This window comes from Taudactylus pleione, unplaced genomic scaffold (genome assembly GCF_031769625.1).
Source record: "Taudactylus pleione unplaced genomic scaffold, aTauple2 ptg001811l, whole genome shotgun sequence".
Taxonomy (NCBI): domain Eukaryota; kingdom Metazoa; phylum Chordata; class Amphibia; order Anura; family Myobatrachidae; genus Taudactylus; species Taudactylus pleione.
In genome coordinates this window covers 26,891-49,307 of record NW_028286208.1, presented here as the reverse complement: position 1 = coordinate 49,307, position 22,417 = coordinate 26,891, and the positions used below count along the sequence as shown (strand labels likewise).

General features: G+C 49.0%; 1 protein-coding gene across 1 annotated transcript in view; it reads left to right on the top strand.

The window, feature by feature from the left end:
• The window catches only part of LOC148436330 (uncharacterized), a gene marked incomplete at both ends in the record, with an annotated part of 94,754 nt that overhangs the window by 61,658 nt on the left and 10,679 nt on the right, over positions 1-22,417 (top strand). Inside the window, one exon of the mRNA XM_088465039.1 lies at positions 15,787-15,840. Coding sequence (XP_088321165.1) covers positions 15,787-15,840 — 54 coding nt within the window. The remainder of the gene's footprint in view (positions 1-15,786; positions 15,841-22,417) is intronic.

The window sequence follows — 22,417 nt, the reverse complement described above, 5'->3', positions numbered from 1 at the left end:
GGGTGGCACAGTGATGACCCATGAGACTGGTGCCGGACAGACTGTGGGGTGTAGGCAGAATGCAGAGGGGTGGGTGGCACAGTGATGACCCATGAGACTTGTGCCGGACAGACTGTGGGGTGTAGGCAGAATGCAGACTGGTGGGTGGCACAGTGATGACCCATGAGACTGGTGTTGGACAGGCTGTGGGGTGTAGGCAGAATGCAGAGGGGTGGGTGGCACAGTGATGACGCATGAGATTGGTGTTGGACAGGCTGTGGGGTGTAGGTAGGTTGCAGAGGGGTGGGTGGCACAGTGATGACCCATGAGATTGGTGTCGGACAGGCTGTGGAGTGTAGGCAGAATGCAGAGGGGTGGGTGGCACAGTGATGACCCATGAGATTGGTGTCGGACAGGCTGTGGGGTGTAGGTAGAATGCAGAGGGGTGGGTGGCACAGTGATGACCCATGAGACCGGTGCCGGACAGGCTGTGTGGTGCAGGCGGAATATAGAGGGGTGGGTGGCACAGTGATGACCCATGAGACTGGTGCCGGATAGGCTGTAGGGTGTAGGCAGAATGCAGAGGGGTGGGTGGCACAGTGATGACCCATGAGACTGGTGCCGGACAGACTGTGGGGTGTAGGCAGAATGCAGAGGGGTTGGTGGCACAGTGATGACCCATGAGACTGGTGTCAGACAGGCTGTGGGGTGTAGGCAGAATGCAGAGGGGTGGGTGGCACAGTGATGACCCATGAGATTGTTGTCGGACAGGCTGTGTGGTGTAGGCAGAATGCAGAGGGGTGGGTGGCACAGTGATGACCCATGAGACTGGTGTCAGACAGGCTGTGGGGTGTAGGCAGAATGCAGAGGGGTGGGTGGCACAGTGATGACCCATGAGACTGGTGCCGTACAGGCTGTGGGGTGTAGGCAGAATGCAGAGGGGTGGGTGGCACAGTGATGACCCATGAGATTGGTGTCGGACAGGCTGTGTGATGTAGGCAGAATGCAGAGGGGTGGGTGGCACAGTGGTGACCCATGAGATTGGTGTCGGACAGGCTGTGTGATGTAGGCAGAATGCAGAGGGGTGGGTGGCACAGTGGTGACCCATGAGATTGGTGTCGGACAGGCTGTGTGGTGTAGGCAGAATATAGAGGGGTGGGTGGCACAGTGATGACCCATGAGACCGGTGCCGGACAGGCTGTGTGGTGTAGGCAGAATATAGAGGGGTGGGTGGCACAGTGATGACCCATGAGACTGGTGCCGGACAGGCTGTAGGGTGTAGGCAGAATGCAGAGGGGTGGGTGGCACAGTGATGACCCATGAGACTGGTGCCGGACAGACTGTGGGGTGTAGGCAGAATGCAGAGGGGTTGGTGGCACAGTGATGACCCATGAGACTGGTGTCAGACAGGCTGTGGGGTGTAGGCAGAATGCAGAGGGGTGGGTGGCACAGTGATGACCCATGAGATTGTTGTCGGACAGGCTGTGTGGTGTAGGCAGAATGCAGAGGGGTGGGTGGCACAGTGATGACCCATGAGACTGGTGTCAGACAGGCTGTGGGGTGTAGGCAGAATGCAGAGGGGTGGGTGGCACAGTGATGACCCATGAGACTGGTGCCGTACAGGCTGTGGGGTGTAGGCAGAATGCAGAGGGGTGGGTGGCACAGTGATGACCCATGAGATTGGTGTCGGACAGGCTGTGTGATGTAGGCAGAATGCAGAGGGGTGGGTGGCACAGTGGTGACCCATGAGATTGGTGTCGGACAGGCTGTGTGATGTAGGCAGAATGCAGAGGGGTGGGTGGCACAGTGATGACCCATGAGATTGGTGCCGGACAGGCTGTGTGATGTAGGCAGAATGCAGAGGGGTGGGTGAGCATGGAATTGTTACTATTAAGCACAGGTAAAATACTACCTAAAAAGTATTTGTTATATGTATGTAAGTTCCATGAGATGTATGTATGTACATGTTTATATATATATATATATATATATATATATATATATATATATATATATAAAATGTGTGTATGTATTGTGATAGAAGCACTGGAGAAGTTAGGGATGGCGTGTATTTGTGTCCCAGATTACTGTAATATGTATTTTAACCCCCAGGGAAAGTCTGTTTTACAAACAGATCTGAGTGTTGGGTTTTGGTAAAAGCCGGAGATTGGGTCCTGGGGGTGTGGATGTGAGAGAGAAGGGAGGGCTCCATCAACAAGGCCATTTCAGGTGTTAGGCTTTTCAGCCGGAGAGCAGGCTAATTAGGGATTACACCTGGAAGTGGCTCAATATAGTTGTGTAAGAGTTTAGATGTAGTCAGGCCCGCTGAGAGCCACGGCGGGCCCGGGTAATAGGAGGCGTGGCCTAATCACGGGAGGCGTGGCCACGCCCCTTCCCGGAAAAAAAAATTGCAGCGGCGCTGCGCGCTGGGAAAGCCAGGGGGGGCACGATCAGTGTGATCGCTCCCCCCCACAGGCATAGGAGACTGCTGTGGCTGCAGCTCAGCACACGCTGTATGAAGCCCGGGCCCCGGTAATTTTTACCTGCTCCCCCCCTCCTCTCAGCACCCCTGGATGCAGTGTCTCGCACTCCCTGGGGAGAACAGACACAGAGGTTTTGTTCAGAGACACTGGGATCTGTTGATAGTGCTGTGTTTGTGGGGAGGTAGTAGGCCTTGCCACTTGTAGAGAGGAAGTTACCTGTCTAGTCAGTGCCCAGCCGGGCTAGGAGTTATTTTATGTTTGGTTTATTTGATTATTGATGTTGCACAATAAAAACTGGCGCCGACCAGCTTGTACGAAAACCCATGACTGGTGTGCTATTTCCTGGCTGCTGTGTGTATGGAGGTGACCACCTACCCCAGGAGGGGGACCCCTACCACGACCATATCACAGTATGTATGGTATGTATGTATGTACTGTGGACCTCATTCAGAGCCGGACACTATTTGCGCTCGCTCGTTTAGAAAAAAGGGGTGGCTATTCAAATGAACCGTTCGCTCTTTGCGGTCTGTTCACGCCTCTAGGTCTGAACAAGCGAACGAAACATGCGTTCGTTTTTTGGAAAACTACGCCCCCTGGCCGCACGCATCCTACGTCATGTCCGCTATTTATTTAGATTAATCTACTACATCGACCAGCGTATGAGCTGCTCGCTATTCTTGTGGTTGGTTTTTCCTACCGCAATCTTGCGAGCAGTTCTGACTATAAAATAACCCAGTGACGTGGTCAATGACGCTGCTGTATTAATTATGCACACCCTTAAAACGCCCATTTTGACCTTTAAGCACGCCTGCTTTCGGATCTCCACTCCCCGTTTTCAAGCACCGTCCCCTGTTACCACCCACATACGCCTCATTCTGTCACTCAAATTATCAGGCATTTGCTATTTAGCGAACAAACGATATTAGGCCGCACTGACTGGTTCGCGCATGCGTATTACGATCCATACGCATGCGCAGTTGTGCAAACATCGCTTGTAACGAACGAGCGGCCGCTTATGAGCGGCTCTGAATCAAGCCCTGTCTGTGTATGTACTGTATGTATGGTATATGTGTGTGTATGTATGGTATGTATAGATGTATGTATGTATGGTATATTTGGGTGTATGTATGTATAGATGGATGTATGTATGGTATATTTGGGTGTATGGATGTATGGTATGTATAGATGTATGTATAGATGTATGTATGGGTATGTATGTATGGGTATGTATGTATGGTATGTATAGATGTATGTATAGATGTATGTATGGGTATGTATAGATGTATGTATGTATGGTATATGTGTGTGTATGGTATGTATAGATGTATGTATGGTATGTATGGTATGTGTATGTATGTATGGTATGTATAGATGTATGTATGGTATGTATGTATGGTATGTATAGATGTATGTATGTATGGTATATGTGTGTGTATGGTATGTATAGATGTATGTATGGTATATGTGTGTGTATGGTATGTATAGATGTATGTATGTACTGTATGTATGTATAGATGTATGTATGTACTGTATGTATGTATGTATGTATAGATGTATGTATGTACTGTATGTATGTATGTATGTATAGATGTATGTATGTACTGTATGTATGGTATATATGTGTGCTTGTGTGTGTATGGTATGTATAGATTTATGTATGGTATGTATAGATGTATTTATGTACTGTATGTATGTATGTATGTATAGATGTATATATGTACTGTATGTATGGTATATGTGTGTGTATGGTATGTATAGATGTATGTATGTACTGTATGTATAGATGTATGTATGTACTGTATGTATGTATGTATAGATGTATGTATGTACTGTATGTATGTATGTATAGATGTATGTATGTACTGTATGTATGTATGTATGTATAGATGTATGTATGTACCAGTGCTAGGCTCTAGTAACATGAGATTGTTATATGAATAAGTTGCTCAGATATATGTTTCCTGTACAGATGTGTCCTCACTGCAGTTCCCTCTAGGTGCGCCAGGTCCCGTGAGACTCTGCGAGCACCGTGCCTCTTTTTTGTGTCTTTCTTTGCTGAATATGCGTCTAAGTAACAATGCGATACGACCAGGACGCACCATTGGGGGCAGATAAATTACCGGCAGTGCTGTTGATGTGCCTTGGGGACAGTATGTGAACGCTGACAATGGCGTCCTACATTGCTCATACTGTACATTGTACATTATACCAGTAACAGCGTGCAGCAACACGCAGTCTGACATTGCCAATAATGTACAAAGCACAGCGTATACTTATTGCGTCATGTGCTCTGTAACCGGGGAAACCAGCTGCCAATCACACAGGCTTTAGCTTCATACATGTGACATATATGCGCTGGGACAATGGGCCGCACACATGAAAGCTAACGTGCTCTAGATGTGTTTTAGCCATGTGTCTCTAACATGTTATCCGTGCACTTTTCATGTGTCCCCTATTTCCCAATACAATACACTGTAGAGGTAACACGCACGGGAAACATGGCGTGACGCAGCCGCAAGGAAGACCTCCTCCTCCGGTCACTGCCATTATCAGGCTCTAGTTAGTATATCAGAGCGGATTGTGGGCCTGATTCAGACAAAATGGCGACATTACGCAGAACAAGCAATTGTTTGCTAATGCGCATGCGAGAACGGCGCCCTGCACACGCGCAGCCATTATTTTGTGACTATGATGGTATAGAGGAACCATTGGCAAAGTGATGACAGTGTTTGGGGGCGGTAACAGGGGAGTGGTTAGAAGAACGCAGGCGTCTCTGACATCTAAGTGTCGTTTCATGGGCGCGCATAAATTAGTCATTGCGACCTCCTGCACATCATTAGCGCTCTCTGTGTTTGCAGCTGGTCCGACGTGCCGCATATGCAGCATGGCTGCCCGATACACTTCCATGGTACCGATATTTACGGTGTTGCGTGACGTCGGACGGATATGATAAGGTAGCAGTGGGCGTCCCTATGCCCGGCCGTGCTTTGGATGCATTAGCATATTTCAGCAACTGCGATCTGTGAGAGAATGCAGCTGCGATTGAATCAGCATAAATCTCTGCATCGCGCCCTATAAGCAGATAGATGTGAATGTGAAATACTGATTAATCAGACAGTAGCTAGTGAATATAGGGCCTGATTCAGACCCGGTCGCAAGCACTGAGTGCTCGCAACCGGGTCGATGGTGGCCCAAAGCGCATGCGCACGAGGGAGCCGGCTCCGTCATGCGCATGCGCGAGATCCAGATAGCGACGGGCAATCCGTCGCTCCGGGCCTCGTACCAAAGGGGGCGTGCTGTCGATGTTGAGTAACAGCACGCCCCCTTTGGTGTGGCTGCCCAAACGGAGGCGTTCCCATGTGAAAGCCTACCGTTTGGGGCCGGCCCCACTAGTGATGTCAGTGGGAGAGATTCTAACTCTGTTAGAGCCAAAATCTCTCTGGGGCTTGCGGCAATGAGACCCTACCACAAGGGTCTCGTCGCAAGCCCGATGGTCGCGATGATCACGACCATCTTCCTGGCCGCTCGCTATAGCTGTGTGTGGTCACCCACAGCTATGCGAGCGGCCAGGGGGCCATTCTAAAAAAAAAAAAAAAAAAAAAAGACCGGCCCTGATTCAGAGCGAGCGCTCTCTCAGAGCATCTGGCTCTGAATCAGGGCCATAGGGCTTGATTCAGCAAGGAATGCAATAGTGATTCCGCACGCAGTTTCATTACAAAGATATGCTAATGATTGCAATCGCAATGCCATACGCAGCCTAACATACAGTAAGGACGCCCCCTTACCTTACACACATATGTAATACTAAGCAAGACTGCAAAACCATCGGTAACATGGAGTACCATCACAGCCTCACACACACTTACACAGGCTCTGACCTTACTCAGGAATTACTAACCTCATCACACACAGTGACTACACAAGACTGGGATACCATCAGTAACATGGAGTACCATCACATCCTCACACACACTTACACAGGCTCTGACCTTACTCAGGAATTACTAACCTCATCACACACAGTGATTACACAAGACTGAGACACCATCAGTAACATGGAGTACCATCACATCCTCACAGACACTTATACAGGCTCTGACCTTACTCAGGAATTACTAACCTCATCACACGCAGTGATTACACAAGACTGAGAGACCATCAGTAACATGGAGTACCATCGCATCCTCACACACACTTACACAGGCTCGGACCTTACTCACGAATTACTAACCTCATCACACACAGTAATTGCAGAAGACTGAGAAACCATCAGTAACATGGAGTACCATCACATCCTCACACACACTTACACAGGCTCTGACCTTACTCAGGAATTACTAACCTCATCACACGCAGTGATTACACAAGGCTGAGATACCATCAGTAACATGGAGTACCATCACAGCCTCACACACACTTACACAGGCTCTGACCTTACTCAGGAATTACTAACCTCATCACACGCAGTGATTACACAAGACTGAGAGACCATCAGTAACATGGAGTACAATCACAGCCTCACACACACTTACACAGGCTCTGACCTTACTCAGGAATTACTAACCTCATCACACACAGTGATTACACAAGACTGAGAGACCATCAGTAACATGGAGTACCATCACAGCCTCACACACACTTACACAGGTTCTGACCTTACTCAGGAATTACTAACCTCATCACACACTGACTACACAAGACTGGGAAACCATCAGTAACATGGAGTACCATCACATCCTCACACACACTTACACAGGCTCTGACCTTACTCAGGAATTACTAACCTCATCACACACAGTGATTACACAAGACTGAGACACCATCAGTAACATGGAGTACCATCACATCCTCACAGACACTTATACAGGCTCTGACCTTACTCAGGAATTACTAACCTCATCACACGCAGTGATTACACAAGACTGAGAGACCATCAGTAACATGGAGTACCATCGCATCCTCACACACACTTACACAGGCTCTGACCTTACTCACGAATTACTAACCTCATCACACACAGTAATTGCAGAAGACTGAGAAACCATCAGTAACATGGAGTACCATCACATCCTCACACACACTTACACAGGCTCTGACCTTACTCAGGAATTACTAACCTCATCACACGCAGTGATTACACAAGGCTGAGATACCATCAGTAACATGGAGTACCATCACAGCCTCACACACACTTACACAGGCTCTGACCTTACTCAGGAATTACTAACCTCATCACACACAGTGATTACACAAGACTGAGAAACCATCAGTAACATGGAGTACCATCACAGTCTCACACACACTTACACAGGCTCTGACCTTACTCAGGAATTACTAACCTCATCACACACAGTGACTACACAAGACTGAGATACCATCAGTAACATGGAGTATCATCGCAGCCGCACACACACTTACACAGGCTCTGACCTTACTCAGGAATTACTAACCTCATCACACACAGTAATTGCAGAAGACTGAGAAACCATCAGTAACATGGAGTACCATCACAGCCTCACACACACTTACACAGGCTCTGACCTTACTCAGGAATTACTAACCTCATCACACACAGTGACTACACAAGACTGAGAAACCATCAGTAACATGGAGTACCATCACAGTCTCACACACACTTACACAGGCTCTGACCTTACTCAGGAATTACTAACCTCATCACACACAGTGATTACACAAGACTGAGATACCATCAGTTACATGGAGTACCATCACATCCTCACACACACTTACACAGGCTCTGACCTTACTCAGGAATTACTAACCTCATCACACACAGTGATTACACAAGACAGAGAAACCATCAGTAACATGCAGTACCGTCACAGCCTCACACACACTTACACAGGCTCTGACCTTACTCAGGGATTACTAACCTCATCACACGCAGTGATTACACAAGACTGAGAAACCATCAGTAACATGGAGTACCATCGCAGCCTCACACACACTTACACAGGCTCTTACCTTACTCAAGAATTACTAACCTCATCACACACAGTGACTACACAAGACTGAGACACCATCAGTAACATGGAGTACCATCACATCCTCACACACACTTACACAGGCTCTGACCTTACTCAGGAATTACTAACCTCATCACACACAGTTATTACACAAGACTGAGAGAACTTCAGTAACATGGAGTACCATCACAGCCACATACACACTTACACAGGGTCTGACCTTACTCAGGAATTACTAACCTCATCACACACAGTGATTACACAAGACTGAGAGACCATCAGTAACATGGAGTACCATCACAGCCACATACACACTTACACAGGGTCTGACCTTTCTCAGGAATTACTAACCTCATCACACACAGTGATTACACAAGACTGAGAGACCATCAGTAACATGGAGTACCAACACATCCGCACTCACACTTACACAGGCTCTGACCTTACTCAGTAATTATTAACCTCAACACACAGAGTGATTACACAAGACTGAGAGACCATCAGTAACATGGAGTACCATCACAGCCTCACACACACTTACACAGGCTCTGACCTTACTCAGGAATTACTAACCTCATCACACACTGACTACACAAGACTGAGAAACCATCAGTAACATGGAGTACCATCACATCCTCACACACACTTACACAGGCTCTGACCTTACTCAGGAATTACTAACCTCATCACACACAGTAATTGCAGAAGACTGAGAAACCATCAGTAACATGGAGTACCATCACAGCCTCACACACACTTACACAGGCTCTGACCTTACTCAGGAATTACTAACCTCATCACACACGGTGACTACACAAGACTGAGAAACCATCAGTAACATGGAGTACCATCACAGCCTCACACACACTTACACAGGCTCTGACCTTACTCAGGAATTACTAACCTCATCACACACAGTGACTACACAAGACTGAGAAACCATCAGTAACATGGAGTACCATCACAGTCTCACACACACTTACACAGGCTCTGACCTTACTCAGGAATTACTAACCTCATCACACACTGACTACACAAGACTGGGAAACCATCAGTAACATGGAGTACCATCACATCCTCACACACACTTACACAGGCTCTGACCTTACTCAGGAATTACTAACCTCATCACACACAGTGATTACACAAGACTGAGATACCATCAGTTACATGGAGTACCATCACATCCTCACACACACTTACACAGGCTCTGACCTTACTCAGTAATTATTAACCTCATCACACAGAGTGATTACACAAGACTGAGACACCATCAGTAACATGGAGTACCATCACATCCTCACACACACTTACACAGGCTCTGACCTTTCTCAGGAATTACTAACCTCATCACACACTGACTACACAAGACTGATACACCATCAGTAACATGGAGTACCATCACAGCCACATACACACTTACACAGGCTCTGACCTTACTCAGGAATTACTAACCTCATCACACGCAGTGATTACACAAGACTGAGAGACCATCAGTAACATGGAGTACCAACACATCCTCACTCACACTTACACAGGCTCTGACCTTACTCAGTAATTATTAACCTCATCACACAGAGTGATTACACAAGACTGAGAAACCATCAGTAACATGGAGTACCATCACAGCCTCACACACACTTACACGGGCTCTGACCTTACTCATGAATTACTAACCTCATCACACACAGTGACTACACAAGACTGAGAAACCATCAGTAACATGGAGTACCATCACAGTCTCACACACTCTTACACAGGCTCTGACCTTACTCAGGAATTACTAACCTCATCACACACAGTGATTACACAAGACTGAGATACCATCAGTAACATGGAGTACCATCACATCCTCACACACACTTACACAGGCTCTGACCTTACTCAGGAATTACTAACCTCATCACACGCAGTGATTACACAAGGCTGAGATACCATCAGTAACATGGAGTACCATCACAGCCTCACACACACTTACACAGGCTCTGACCTTACTCAGGAATTACTAACCTCATCACACACAGTGACTACACAAGACTGAGATACCATCAGTAACATGGAGTACCATCGCAGCCGCACACACACTTACACAGGCTCTGACCTTACTCAGGAATTACTAACCTCATCACACACAGTAATTGCAGAAGACTGAGAAACCATCAGTAACATGGAGTACCATCACAGCCTCACACACACTTACACAGGCTCTGACCTTACTCAGGAATTACTAACCTCATCACACACGGTGACTACACAAGACTGAGAAACCATCAGTAACATGGAGTACCATCACAGCCTCACACACACTTACACAGGCTCTGACCTTACTCAGGAATTACTAACCTCATCACACACAGTGATTACACAAGACTGAGATACCATCAGTTACATGGAGTACCATCACAGCCTCGCACACACTTACACAGGCTCTGACCTTACTCAGGAATTACTAACCTCATCACACACAGTGATTACACAAGACAGAGAAACCATCAGTAACATGGAGTACCGTCACAGCCTCACACACACTTACACAGGCTGTGACCTTACTCAGTAATTATTAACCTCATCACACAGAGTGATTACACAAGACTGAGACACCATCAGTAACATGGAGTACCATCACATCCTCACACACACTTATACAGGCTCTGACCTTTCTCAGGAATTACTAACTTCATCACACGCAGTGATTACACAAGACTGAGAAACCATCAGTAACATGGAGTACCATCACTGCCTCACACACACTTACACAGGCTCTGACCTTTCTCAGGAATTACTAACTTCATCACACGCAGTGATTACACAAGACTGAGAAACCATCAGTAACATGGAGTACCATCACAGCCTAACACACACTTACACAGGCTCTGACCTTACTCAGTAATTACTAACCTCATCACACGCAGTGATTACACAAGACTGAGAGAACTTCAGTAACATGGAGTACCATCACATCCTCACACACACTTACACAGGCTCTGACCTTTCTCAGGAATTACTAACCTCATCACACGCAGTGATTACACAAGACTGAGAAACCATCAGTAACATGGAGTACCATCACAGCCTAACACACACTTACACAGGCTCTGACCTTACTCAGTAATTACTAACCTCATCACACGCAGTGATTACACAAGACTGAGAGAACTTCAGTAACATGGAGTACCAACACATCCTTACTCACACTTACACAGGCTCTGACCTTACTCAGTAATTATTAACCTCATCACACAGAGTGATTACACAAGACTGAGACACCATCAGTAACATGGAGTACCATCACATCCTCACACACACTTACACGGGCTCTGACCTTTCTCAGGAATTACTAACCTCATCACACGCAGTGATTACACAAGACTGAGAAACCATCAGTAACATGGAGTACCATCACAGCCTAACACACACTTACACAGGCTCTGACCTTACTCAGTAATTACTAACCTCATCACACGCAGTGATTACACAAGACTGAGTGAACTTCAGTAACATGGAGTACCATCACATCCTCACACACACTTACACAGGCTCTGACCTTTCTCAGGAATTACTAACCTCATCACACGCAGTGATTACACAAGACTGAGATACCATCAGTAACATGGAGTACCATCACAGCCTCACACACACTTTCATAGCTCTGACCTTACTCAGGAATTACTAACCTCATCACACACTGACTACACAAGACTGATACACCATCAGTAACATGGAGTACTGTCACAGCCTCACACACACTTACACAGGCTCTGACCTTACTCAGGAATTACTAACCTCATCACACACAGTGATTACACAAGACTGAGATACCATCAGTAACATGGAGTACCATCACAGCCACATACACACTTACACAGGCTCTGACCTTACTCAGGAATTACTAACCTCATCACGCACAGTGATTACACAAGACTGAGAGACAATCAGTAACATGGAGTACCATCACATCCTCACACACACTTACACAGGCTCTGACCTTACTCAGGAATTACAAACCTCATCACACACAGTGATTACACAAGACTGAGACACCATCAGTAAGATGGAGTACCATCACATCCTCACACACACTTATACAGGCTCTGACCTTACTCAGGAATTACTAACCTCATCACACACTGACTACACAAGACTGATACACCATCAGTAACATGGAGTACCATCACAGCCTCACTCACACTTACACAGGCTCTGACCTTACTCAGGAATTACTAACCTCATCACACACAGTGATTACACAAGACTGAGAGACCATCAGTAACATGGAGTACCAACACATCCTCACTCACACTTACACAGGCTCTGACCTTACTCAGTAAATATTAACCTCATCACACAGAGTGATTACACAAGACTGAGAAACCATCAGTAACATGGAGTACCATCACAGTCTCACACACACTTACACAGGCTCTGACCTTACTCAGGAATTACTAACCTCATCACACACAGTGACTACACAAGACTGAGATACCATCAGTAACATGGAGTACCATCGCAGCCGCACACACACTTACACAGGCTCTGACCTTACTCAGGAATTACTAACCTCATCACACACAGTAATTGCAGAAGACTGAGAAACCATCAGTAACATGGAGTACCATCACAGCCTCACACACACTTACACAGGCTCTGACCTTACTCAGGAATTACTAACCTCATCACACACAGTGACTACACAAGACTGAGAAACCATCAGTAACATGGAGTACCATCACAGTCTCACACACACTTACACAGGCTCTGACCTTACTCAGGAATTACTAACCTCATCACACACAGTGATTACACAAGACTGAGATACCATCAGTAACATGGAGTACCATCACAGCCTCACACACACTTACACAGGCTCTGACCTTACTCAGGAATTACTAACCTCATCACACACAGTGACTACACAAGACTGAGACACCATCAGTAACATGGAGTACCATCACAGCCTCACACACACTTACACAGGCTCTGACCTTACTCAGGAATTACTAACCTCATCACACACAGTGATTACACAAGACTGAGATACCATCAGTTACATGGAGTACCATCACATCCTCACACACACTTACACAGGCTCTGACCTTACTCAGGAATTACTAACCTCATCACACACAGTGATTACACAAGACAGAGAAACCATCAGTAACATGGAGTACCGTCACAGCCTCACACACACTTACAGAGGCTCTGACCTTACTCAGGGATTACTAACCTCATCACACGCAGTGATTACACTAGACTGAGACACCATCAGTAACATGGAGTACCATCGCAGCCTCACACACACTTACACAGGCTCTTACCTTACTCAAGAATATCTAACCTCATCACACACAGTGATTACACAAGACTGAGAGACCATCAGTAACATGGAGTACCAACACATCCTCACTCACACTTACACAGGCTCTGACCTTACTCAGTAATTATTAACCTCATCACACACAGTGATTACACAAGACTGAGACACCATCAGTAACATGAAGTACCATCACATCCTCACACACACTTACACAGGCTCTGACCTTTCTCAGGAATTACTAACCTCATCACACGCAGTGATTACACAAGACTGAGATACCATCAGTAACATGGAGTACCATCACAGCCGCACACACACTTACACAGGCTCTGACCTTACTCAGGAATTACTAACCTCATCACACACAGTGATTACACAAGACTGAGACACCATCAGTAACATGGAGTACCATCACATCCTCACACACACTTACACAGGCTCTGACCTTACTCAGGAATTACTAACCTCATCACACACAGTGATTACACAAGACTGAGAAACCATCAGTAACATGGAGTACCATCACAGCCTCACACACACTTACACAGGCTCTGACCTTACTCAGGAATTACTAACCTCATCACACACAGTGATTACACAAGACTGAGACACCATCAGTAACATGGAGTACCATCACAGCCTCATACACACTTACACAGGCTCTGACCTTACTCAGGAATTACTAACCTCATCACACACACTGACTACACAAGACTGAGATACCATCAGTAACATGGAGTACCATCACAGCCTCACACACACTTACATAGGCTCTGACCTTACTCAGGAATTACTAACCTCATCACACACAGTGATTACACAAGACTGAGAAACCATCAGTAACATGGAGTACCATCACAGCCTCACACACACTTACACAGGCTCTGACCTTACTCAGGAATTACTAACCTCATCACACACAGTGATTACACAAGACTGAGACACCATCAGTAACATGGAGTACCATCACAGCCTCACACACTTACACAGGCTCTGACCTTACTCAGGAATTACTAACCTCATCACACGCAGTGATTACACAAGACTGAGAGAACATCAGTAACATGGAGTACCATCACATCCTCACACACACTTACACAGGCTCTGACCTTACTCAGGAATTACTAACCTCATCACACACAGTGATTACACAAGACTGAGATACCATCAGTAACATGGAGTACCATCACATCCTCACACACACTTACACAGGCTCTGACCTTACTCAGGAATTACTAACCTCATCACACACAGTGATTACACAAGACTGAGATACCATCAGTAACATGGAGTACCATCACAGCCTCACACACACTTACACAGGCTGTGACCTTTCTCAGGAATTACTATCCTCATCACACACAGTGATTACACAAGACTGAGACACCATCAGTAACATGGAGTACCTTCACAGCCACATACACACTTACACAGGCTCTGACCTTACTCAGGAATTACTAACCTCATCACACGCAGTGATTACACAAGACTGAGAGACCATCAGTAACATGGAGTACCATCACATCCTCACACACACTTATACAGGCTCTGACCTTACTCAGGAATTACTAACCTCATCACACGCAAGCTATGTAGGGTATCGTAGTGTCTCATTTTTGCACGCCCCTGCAAAGGCGTTGAAATGCACTGGCACGCCTGCGTTTTGCCGACCACCCCCCGTTGCCACCCCCGAACGGTACTTCCTGTTAATCACTCTGCGATGGGTCTGCGTAGTCACTGCAATCGCAGTCCCAGTCGCAATGGAGTCTTCGTGCACTGCGCTGCATGCGCATAATGCAACAATCGGTAGATTGCATTGCGTAATTGCAGTTGCGATCGGTAATGAATCATGCCCATAATCAGTTATATCAGATACACAGTATTACTGGGCATAGTTTTCTAGCATTGTACAGACTGTCATATATATCATGCCTTTATTAGTGCTTTAGTCGGTGTGGTGACTGATATATGTATATATTTGTGTGGTAACGTCATTCTAATCATGTATTGCTTTTGTTTTCAGGGTCATCCAGGTCAGACAGGACCCCCCGGACCACCAGGCCCCAAAGGAGAAAAGGTAACCAGTGGCTAAGTATTATTTCAGTGGTCACAGGTGACATGATCAGCGGCATTCGGTGCCGGTATAAGTCCTGTCTGCGTCTCTGGTTGTAGTGAGGGTTCCGTGTATTATCTGTGCTGTCTACAACAACCGGGTCATTCCCAGAGGTGCAGACACACAGCACACACACACAGCACATGGTGTACACACAGCACACACACACAGCACATGTTGTACACCCAGCACACACACACACACACAGCACACACCCAGCACATGGTGCACACACAGCACACAGCACATGGTGCACACCCAGCACACAGCACATGGTGCACACCCAGCACACAGCACATGGTGCACACCCAGCACACAGCGCACACACCCAGCACACAGCACACACACCCAGCACACAGCACACACACACAGCACATACACACAGCACATGGTGCACACACAGCACACACACCCAGCACACAGCACATGGTGCACACCCAGCACACAGCACACACACCCAGCACACAACACATGGTGTACACACAGCACATGGTGCACACCCAGCACACAGCGCACACACACAGCACATACACACAGCACATGGTGCACACACAGCACACACACCCAGCACACAGCACATGGTGCACACCCAACACCCAGCACATGGTGTACACACAGCACACACACCGCACACAGCACATGGTGCACACCCAGCACACACACCCAGCACACACACCCAGCACTTGGTGACCACACAGCACACACACCCAGCACATGGTGCACATGGTGTACACACAGCACATGGTGTACACACAGCACACACACCCAGCACACAGCACATGGTGCACACCCAGCACACACACACCCAGCACACAGCACACGGTGTACACACAGCACATGGTGTACACACAGCACACACACCCAGCACACAGCACATGGTGTACACACAGCACACAGCACATGGTGTACACCCAGCACACAACACATGGTTCACACCCAGCACAAAGCACATGGTGCACACCCAGCACACAGCACATGGTGCACACCCAGCACACACACACCCAGCACACAGCACATGGTGTACACACAGCACACAGCACATGGTGCACACCCAGCACACACACACCCAGCACACATCACAAGGTGTACACACAGCACATGGTGTACACACACCCAGCACACACACCCAGCACATGGTGTACACCCAGCACACACACCCAGCACACAGCACATGGTGTACACACAGCACATGATACACACCCAGCACACACACCCAGCACACAGCACATGGTGTACACACAGCACACAGCACATGGTGTACACCCAGCACACACACCCAGCACACAGCACATGGTGTACACACAGCACATGGTGCACACCCAGCACACACACACCCAGCACATGGTGTACACACAGCACACAGCACATGGTGTACACACAGCACATGGTGTACACCCAGCACACAGCACATGGTGTACACCCAGCACACAGCGCACACCCCCAGCACACCGCACACAGCACATGGTGTACACACAGCACACAGCACATGGTGTACACACAGCACACACACCCAGCACACACACCCAGCACATGGTGTACACCCAGCACACACACACAGCACATGGTGTACACACAGCACACACACCCAGCACACAGCACATGGTGTACACCCAGCACACAGCACATGGTGTACACCCAGCACACAGCACATGGTGTAACCACAGCACACACACCCAGCACACAGCACATGGTGTACACCCAGCACACAACACATGGTGCACACCCAGCACAAAGCACATGGTGCACACCCAGCACACAGCACATGGTGCACACCCAGCACACACACACCCAGCACACACACCCAGCACACAGCACATGGTGTACACACAGCACACAGCACATGGTGTACACACAGCACACAGCACATGGTGCACACCCAGCACACACACACCCAGCACACATCACATGGTGTACACACAGCACACAGCACATGGTGTACACACACCCAGCACATGGTGTACACCCAGCACACACACCCAGCACACAGCACATGGTGTACACACAGCACATGGTACACACCCAGCACACACACCCAGCACACAGCACATGGTGTACACACAGCACATGGTGCACACCCAGCACACACACACCCAGCACATGGTGTACACACAGCACATGGTGTACACCCAGCACACAGCAGATGGTGGACACCCAGCACACAGCGCACACACCCAGCACACTGCACACAGCACATGGTGTACACACAGCACACAGCACATGGTGTACACACAGCACACAGCACATGGTGTACACACAGCACACACACCCAGCACACACACCCAGCACATGGTGTACACCCAGCACACACACCCAGCACACAGCACATGGTGTACACACAGCACATGGTACACACCCAGCACACACACCCAGCACACAGCACATGGTGCACACCCAGCACACAGCACATGGTGCACACCCAGCACACACACCCAGCACACAGCACATGGTGTACACACAGCACACAACACATGGTGTACACACAGCACACAGCACATGGTGCACACCCAGCACACAGCACATGGTGCACACCCAGCACACACACACCCAGCACACAGCACATGGTGTACTCACAGCACACAGCACATGGTGTACACACAGCACATGGTGCACACCCAGCACACACACACCCAGCACACAGCACATGGTGTACACACAGCTCACAGCACATGGTGTACACACACCCAGCACACACACCCAGCACACACACGTAGCACACAGCACATGGTGTACACCCAGCACATGGTACACACCCAGCACACACACCCAGCACACAGCACATGGTGTACACCCAGCACACACACCCAGCACACAGCACATGGTGTACACCCAGCACACACACCCAGCACACAGCACATGGTGTACACACAGCACACACACCCAGCACACAGCACATGGTGCACACCCAGCACACACACACCCAGCACACAGCACATGGTGTACACACAGCACACAGCACATGGTGTACACACAGCACATGGTACACACCCAGCACACACACCCAGCACACAGCACATGGTGTACACCCAGCACACACACCCAGCACACAGCACATGGTGCACACCCAGCACACACACACCCAGCACACAGCACATGGTGTACACACAGCACACAGCACATGGTGTACACACACCCAGCACACACACCCAGCACATGGTGTACACCCAGCACACACACGTAGCACACAGCACATGGTGTACACACAGCACATGGTGCACACCCAGCACACACACCCAGCACACAGCACATGGTGTACACACAGCACATGGTGTACACCCAGCACAAAGCACATGGTGCACACCCAGCACAAAGCACATGGTGCACACCCAGCACACAGCACATGGTGTACACACAGCACACAGCACATGGTGCACACCCAGCACACAGCACATGGTGTACACACAGCACACAGCACATGGTGTACACACACCCAGCACATGGTGTACACCCAGCACACACACGTAGCACACAGCACATGGTGTACACACAGCACATGGTACACACCCAGCACACACACCCAGCACACAGCACATGGTGTACACCCAGCACACACACCCAGCACACAGCACATGGTGTACACACAGCACACAGCACATGGTGTACACACAGCACATGGTGCACACCCAGCACACACACACCCAGCACATGGTGTACACACAGCACACAGCACATGGTGTACACACAGCACATGGTGTACACCCAGCACACAGCACATGGTGTGCACACAGCACACACACCCAGCACACCGCACACAGCACATGGTGTACACACAGCACACAGCACATGGTGTACACACAGCACACAGCACATGGTATACACACAGCACACACACCCAGCACACACACCCAGCACATGGTGTACACCCAGCACACACACCCAGCACACAGCACATGGTGTACACACAGCACATGGTGCACATCCAGCACACACACCCAGCACACAGCACATGGTGCACACCCAGCACACAGCACATGGTGCACACCCAGCACACAGCACATGGTGTACACACAGCACATGGTGTACACACAGCACATGGTGTACACACACCCAGCACACACACCCAGCACATGGTGTACACCCAGCACACACACGTAGCACACAGCACATGGTGTACACACAGCACATGGTACACACCCAGCACACACACCCAGCACACAGCACATGGTGCACACCCAGCACACAGCACATGGTGCACACCCAGCACACACACCCAGCACACAGCACATGGTGTACACACAGCACACACACCCAGCACACAGCACATGGTGTGCACACAGCACATGGTGTACACACAGCACATGGTGTACACACACCCAGCACATGGTGTACACCCAGCACACACACGTAGCACACAGCACATGGTGTACACACAGCACATGGTACACACCCAGCACACACACCCAGCACATAGCACATGGTGCACACCCAGCACACAGCACATGGTGTACACACAGCACACAGCACATGGTGCACACCCAGCACCCAGCACATTGTGTACACACAGCACGCAGCACATGGTGTACACACAGCACATGGTGTACACCCAGCACACAGCACATGGTGTACACCCAGCACACAGCACATGGTGTACACACAGCACACAGCACATGGTGTACACACAGCACACAGCACATGGTGTACACACAGCACACAGCACATGGTGTACACCCAGCACACACACCCATACTGAATGTACATATATATGACCATCTGCAGGTTTGTGGGGTTAGAGGAGAATACACATGGTGAGACATGATAACCCTCACTATAAAGTGCTATTACTATTCTCTGCTGACCATCCCCCACATGGAGCGCGGTGTATGGAGCTGTGTCCGCTTTTCTTTTATAGTAAATATTATTTCAGCCTGAAATGTGAGGAATGTCCATAAGATACACAAACTACGTCGCTGATTTATAACAAACACCTCAGGAAGAACTGTACATCCTAATGTCCATACCAAGCAATGGGGAGGTGTCCCGGGATTAGAGGTCAGAGATTGGCAGATCACACCGCAAGCTACAACGGCATGCTGGGACGTATAGCTCCATGACTGCTGGAGGCGTGCTGGGACATATAGCTCCATGGCTGCTGGAGGCGTGCTGGGACATATAGCTCCATGGCTGCAGGAGGCGTGCTGGGACATATAGCTCCATTGCTGCAGGAGGCGTGCTGGGACATCTAGCTCCATGGCTGCAGGAGGCGTGCTGGGACATCTAGCTCCATGACTGCTGGAGGCGTGCTGGGACATATTGCTCCATGATTGCTGGAGGCGTGCTGGGACATATTGCTCCATGACTGCTGGAGGCATGCTGGGACATCTAGCTCCATGACTGCTGGAGGCATGCTGGGACATATAGCTCCATGACTGCTGGAGGCGTGCTGGGACATATTGCTCCATGACTGCTGGAGGCGTGCTGGGACTTGTTGCTCCATGACTGCTGGAGGCGTGCTGGGACATCTAGCTCCATGACTGCTGGAGGCATGCTGGGACATATAGCTCCATGACTGCTGGAGGCGTGCTGGGACATATTGCTCCATGACTGCTGGAGGCGTGCTGGGACTTGTTGCTCCATGACTGCTGGAGGCGTGCTGGGACATCTAGCTCCATGAGTGCTGGAGGCGTCCTGGGACATATAGCTCCATGACTGCTGGAGGCATGCTGGGACATATTGCTCCATGCTGGGACATATAGCTCCATGGCTGCTGGAGGTGTACTGGGACATATAGCTCCATGACTGCTGGAGGCATGCTGGGACATATTGCTCCATGACTGCTGGAGGCATGCTGGGACATATTGCTCCATGCTGGGACATATAGCTCCATGACTGCTGGAGGCGTGCTGGGACATATTGCTCCATGACTACTGGAAGCGTGCTGGGACATATAGCTCCATGACTGCTGGAGGCGTGCTGGGACATATTGCTCCATGACTGCTGGAGGCGTGCTGGGACTTGTTGCTTCATGACTGCTGGAGGCGTGCTGGGACATATTGCTCCATGACTGCTGGAGGCATGCTGGGACATATAGCTCCATGACTGCTGGAGGCATGCTGGGACATATAGCTCCATGACTGCTGGAGGCGTGCTGGGACATATTGCTCCATGCTGGGACATATTGCTCCATGACTGCTGGAGGCATGCTGAGACATATAGCTCCATGACTGCTGGAGGCGTGCTGGGACATATTGCTCCATGCTGGGACATATTGCTCCATGACTGCTGGAGGCATGCTGGGACATATAGCTCCATGACTGCTGGAGGCGTGCTGGGACATATTGCTCCATGCTGGGACATATTGCTCCATGACTGCTGGAGGCATGCTGGGACATATAGCTCCATGACTGCTGGAGGCGTGCTGGGACTTGTTGCTCCATGACTGCTGGAGGCATGCTGGGACATATTGCTCCATGACTGCTGGAGGCATGCTGGGACTTGTTGCTGGACCAATGATGACTCTTCATGCCACAGGGGTAATTGGCATTGGTCCACCAAGAGAGAGATCCCCATTTTATTTCCCTGTGTACAGATCTCTGATCAAACCGTA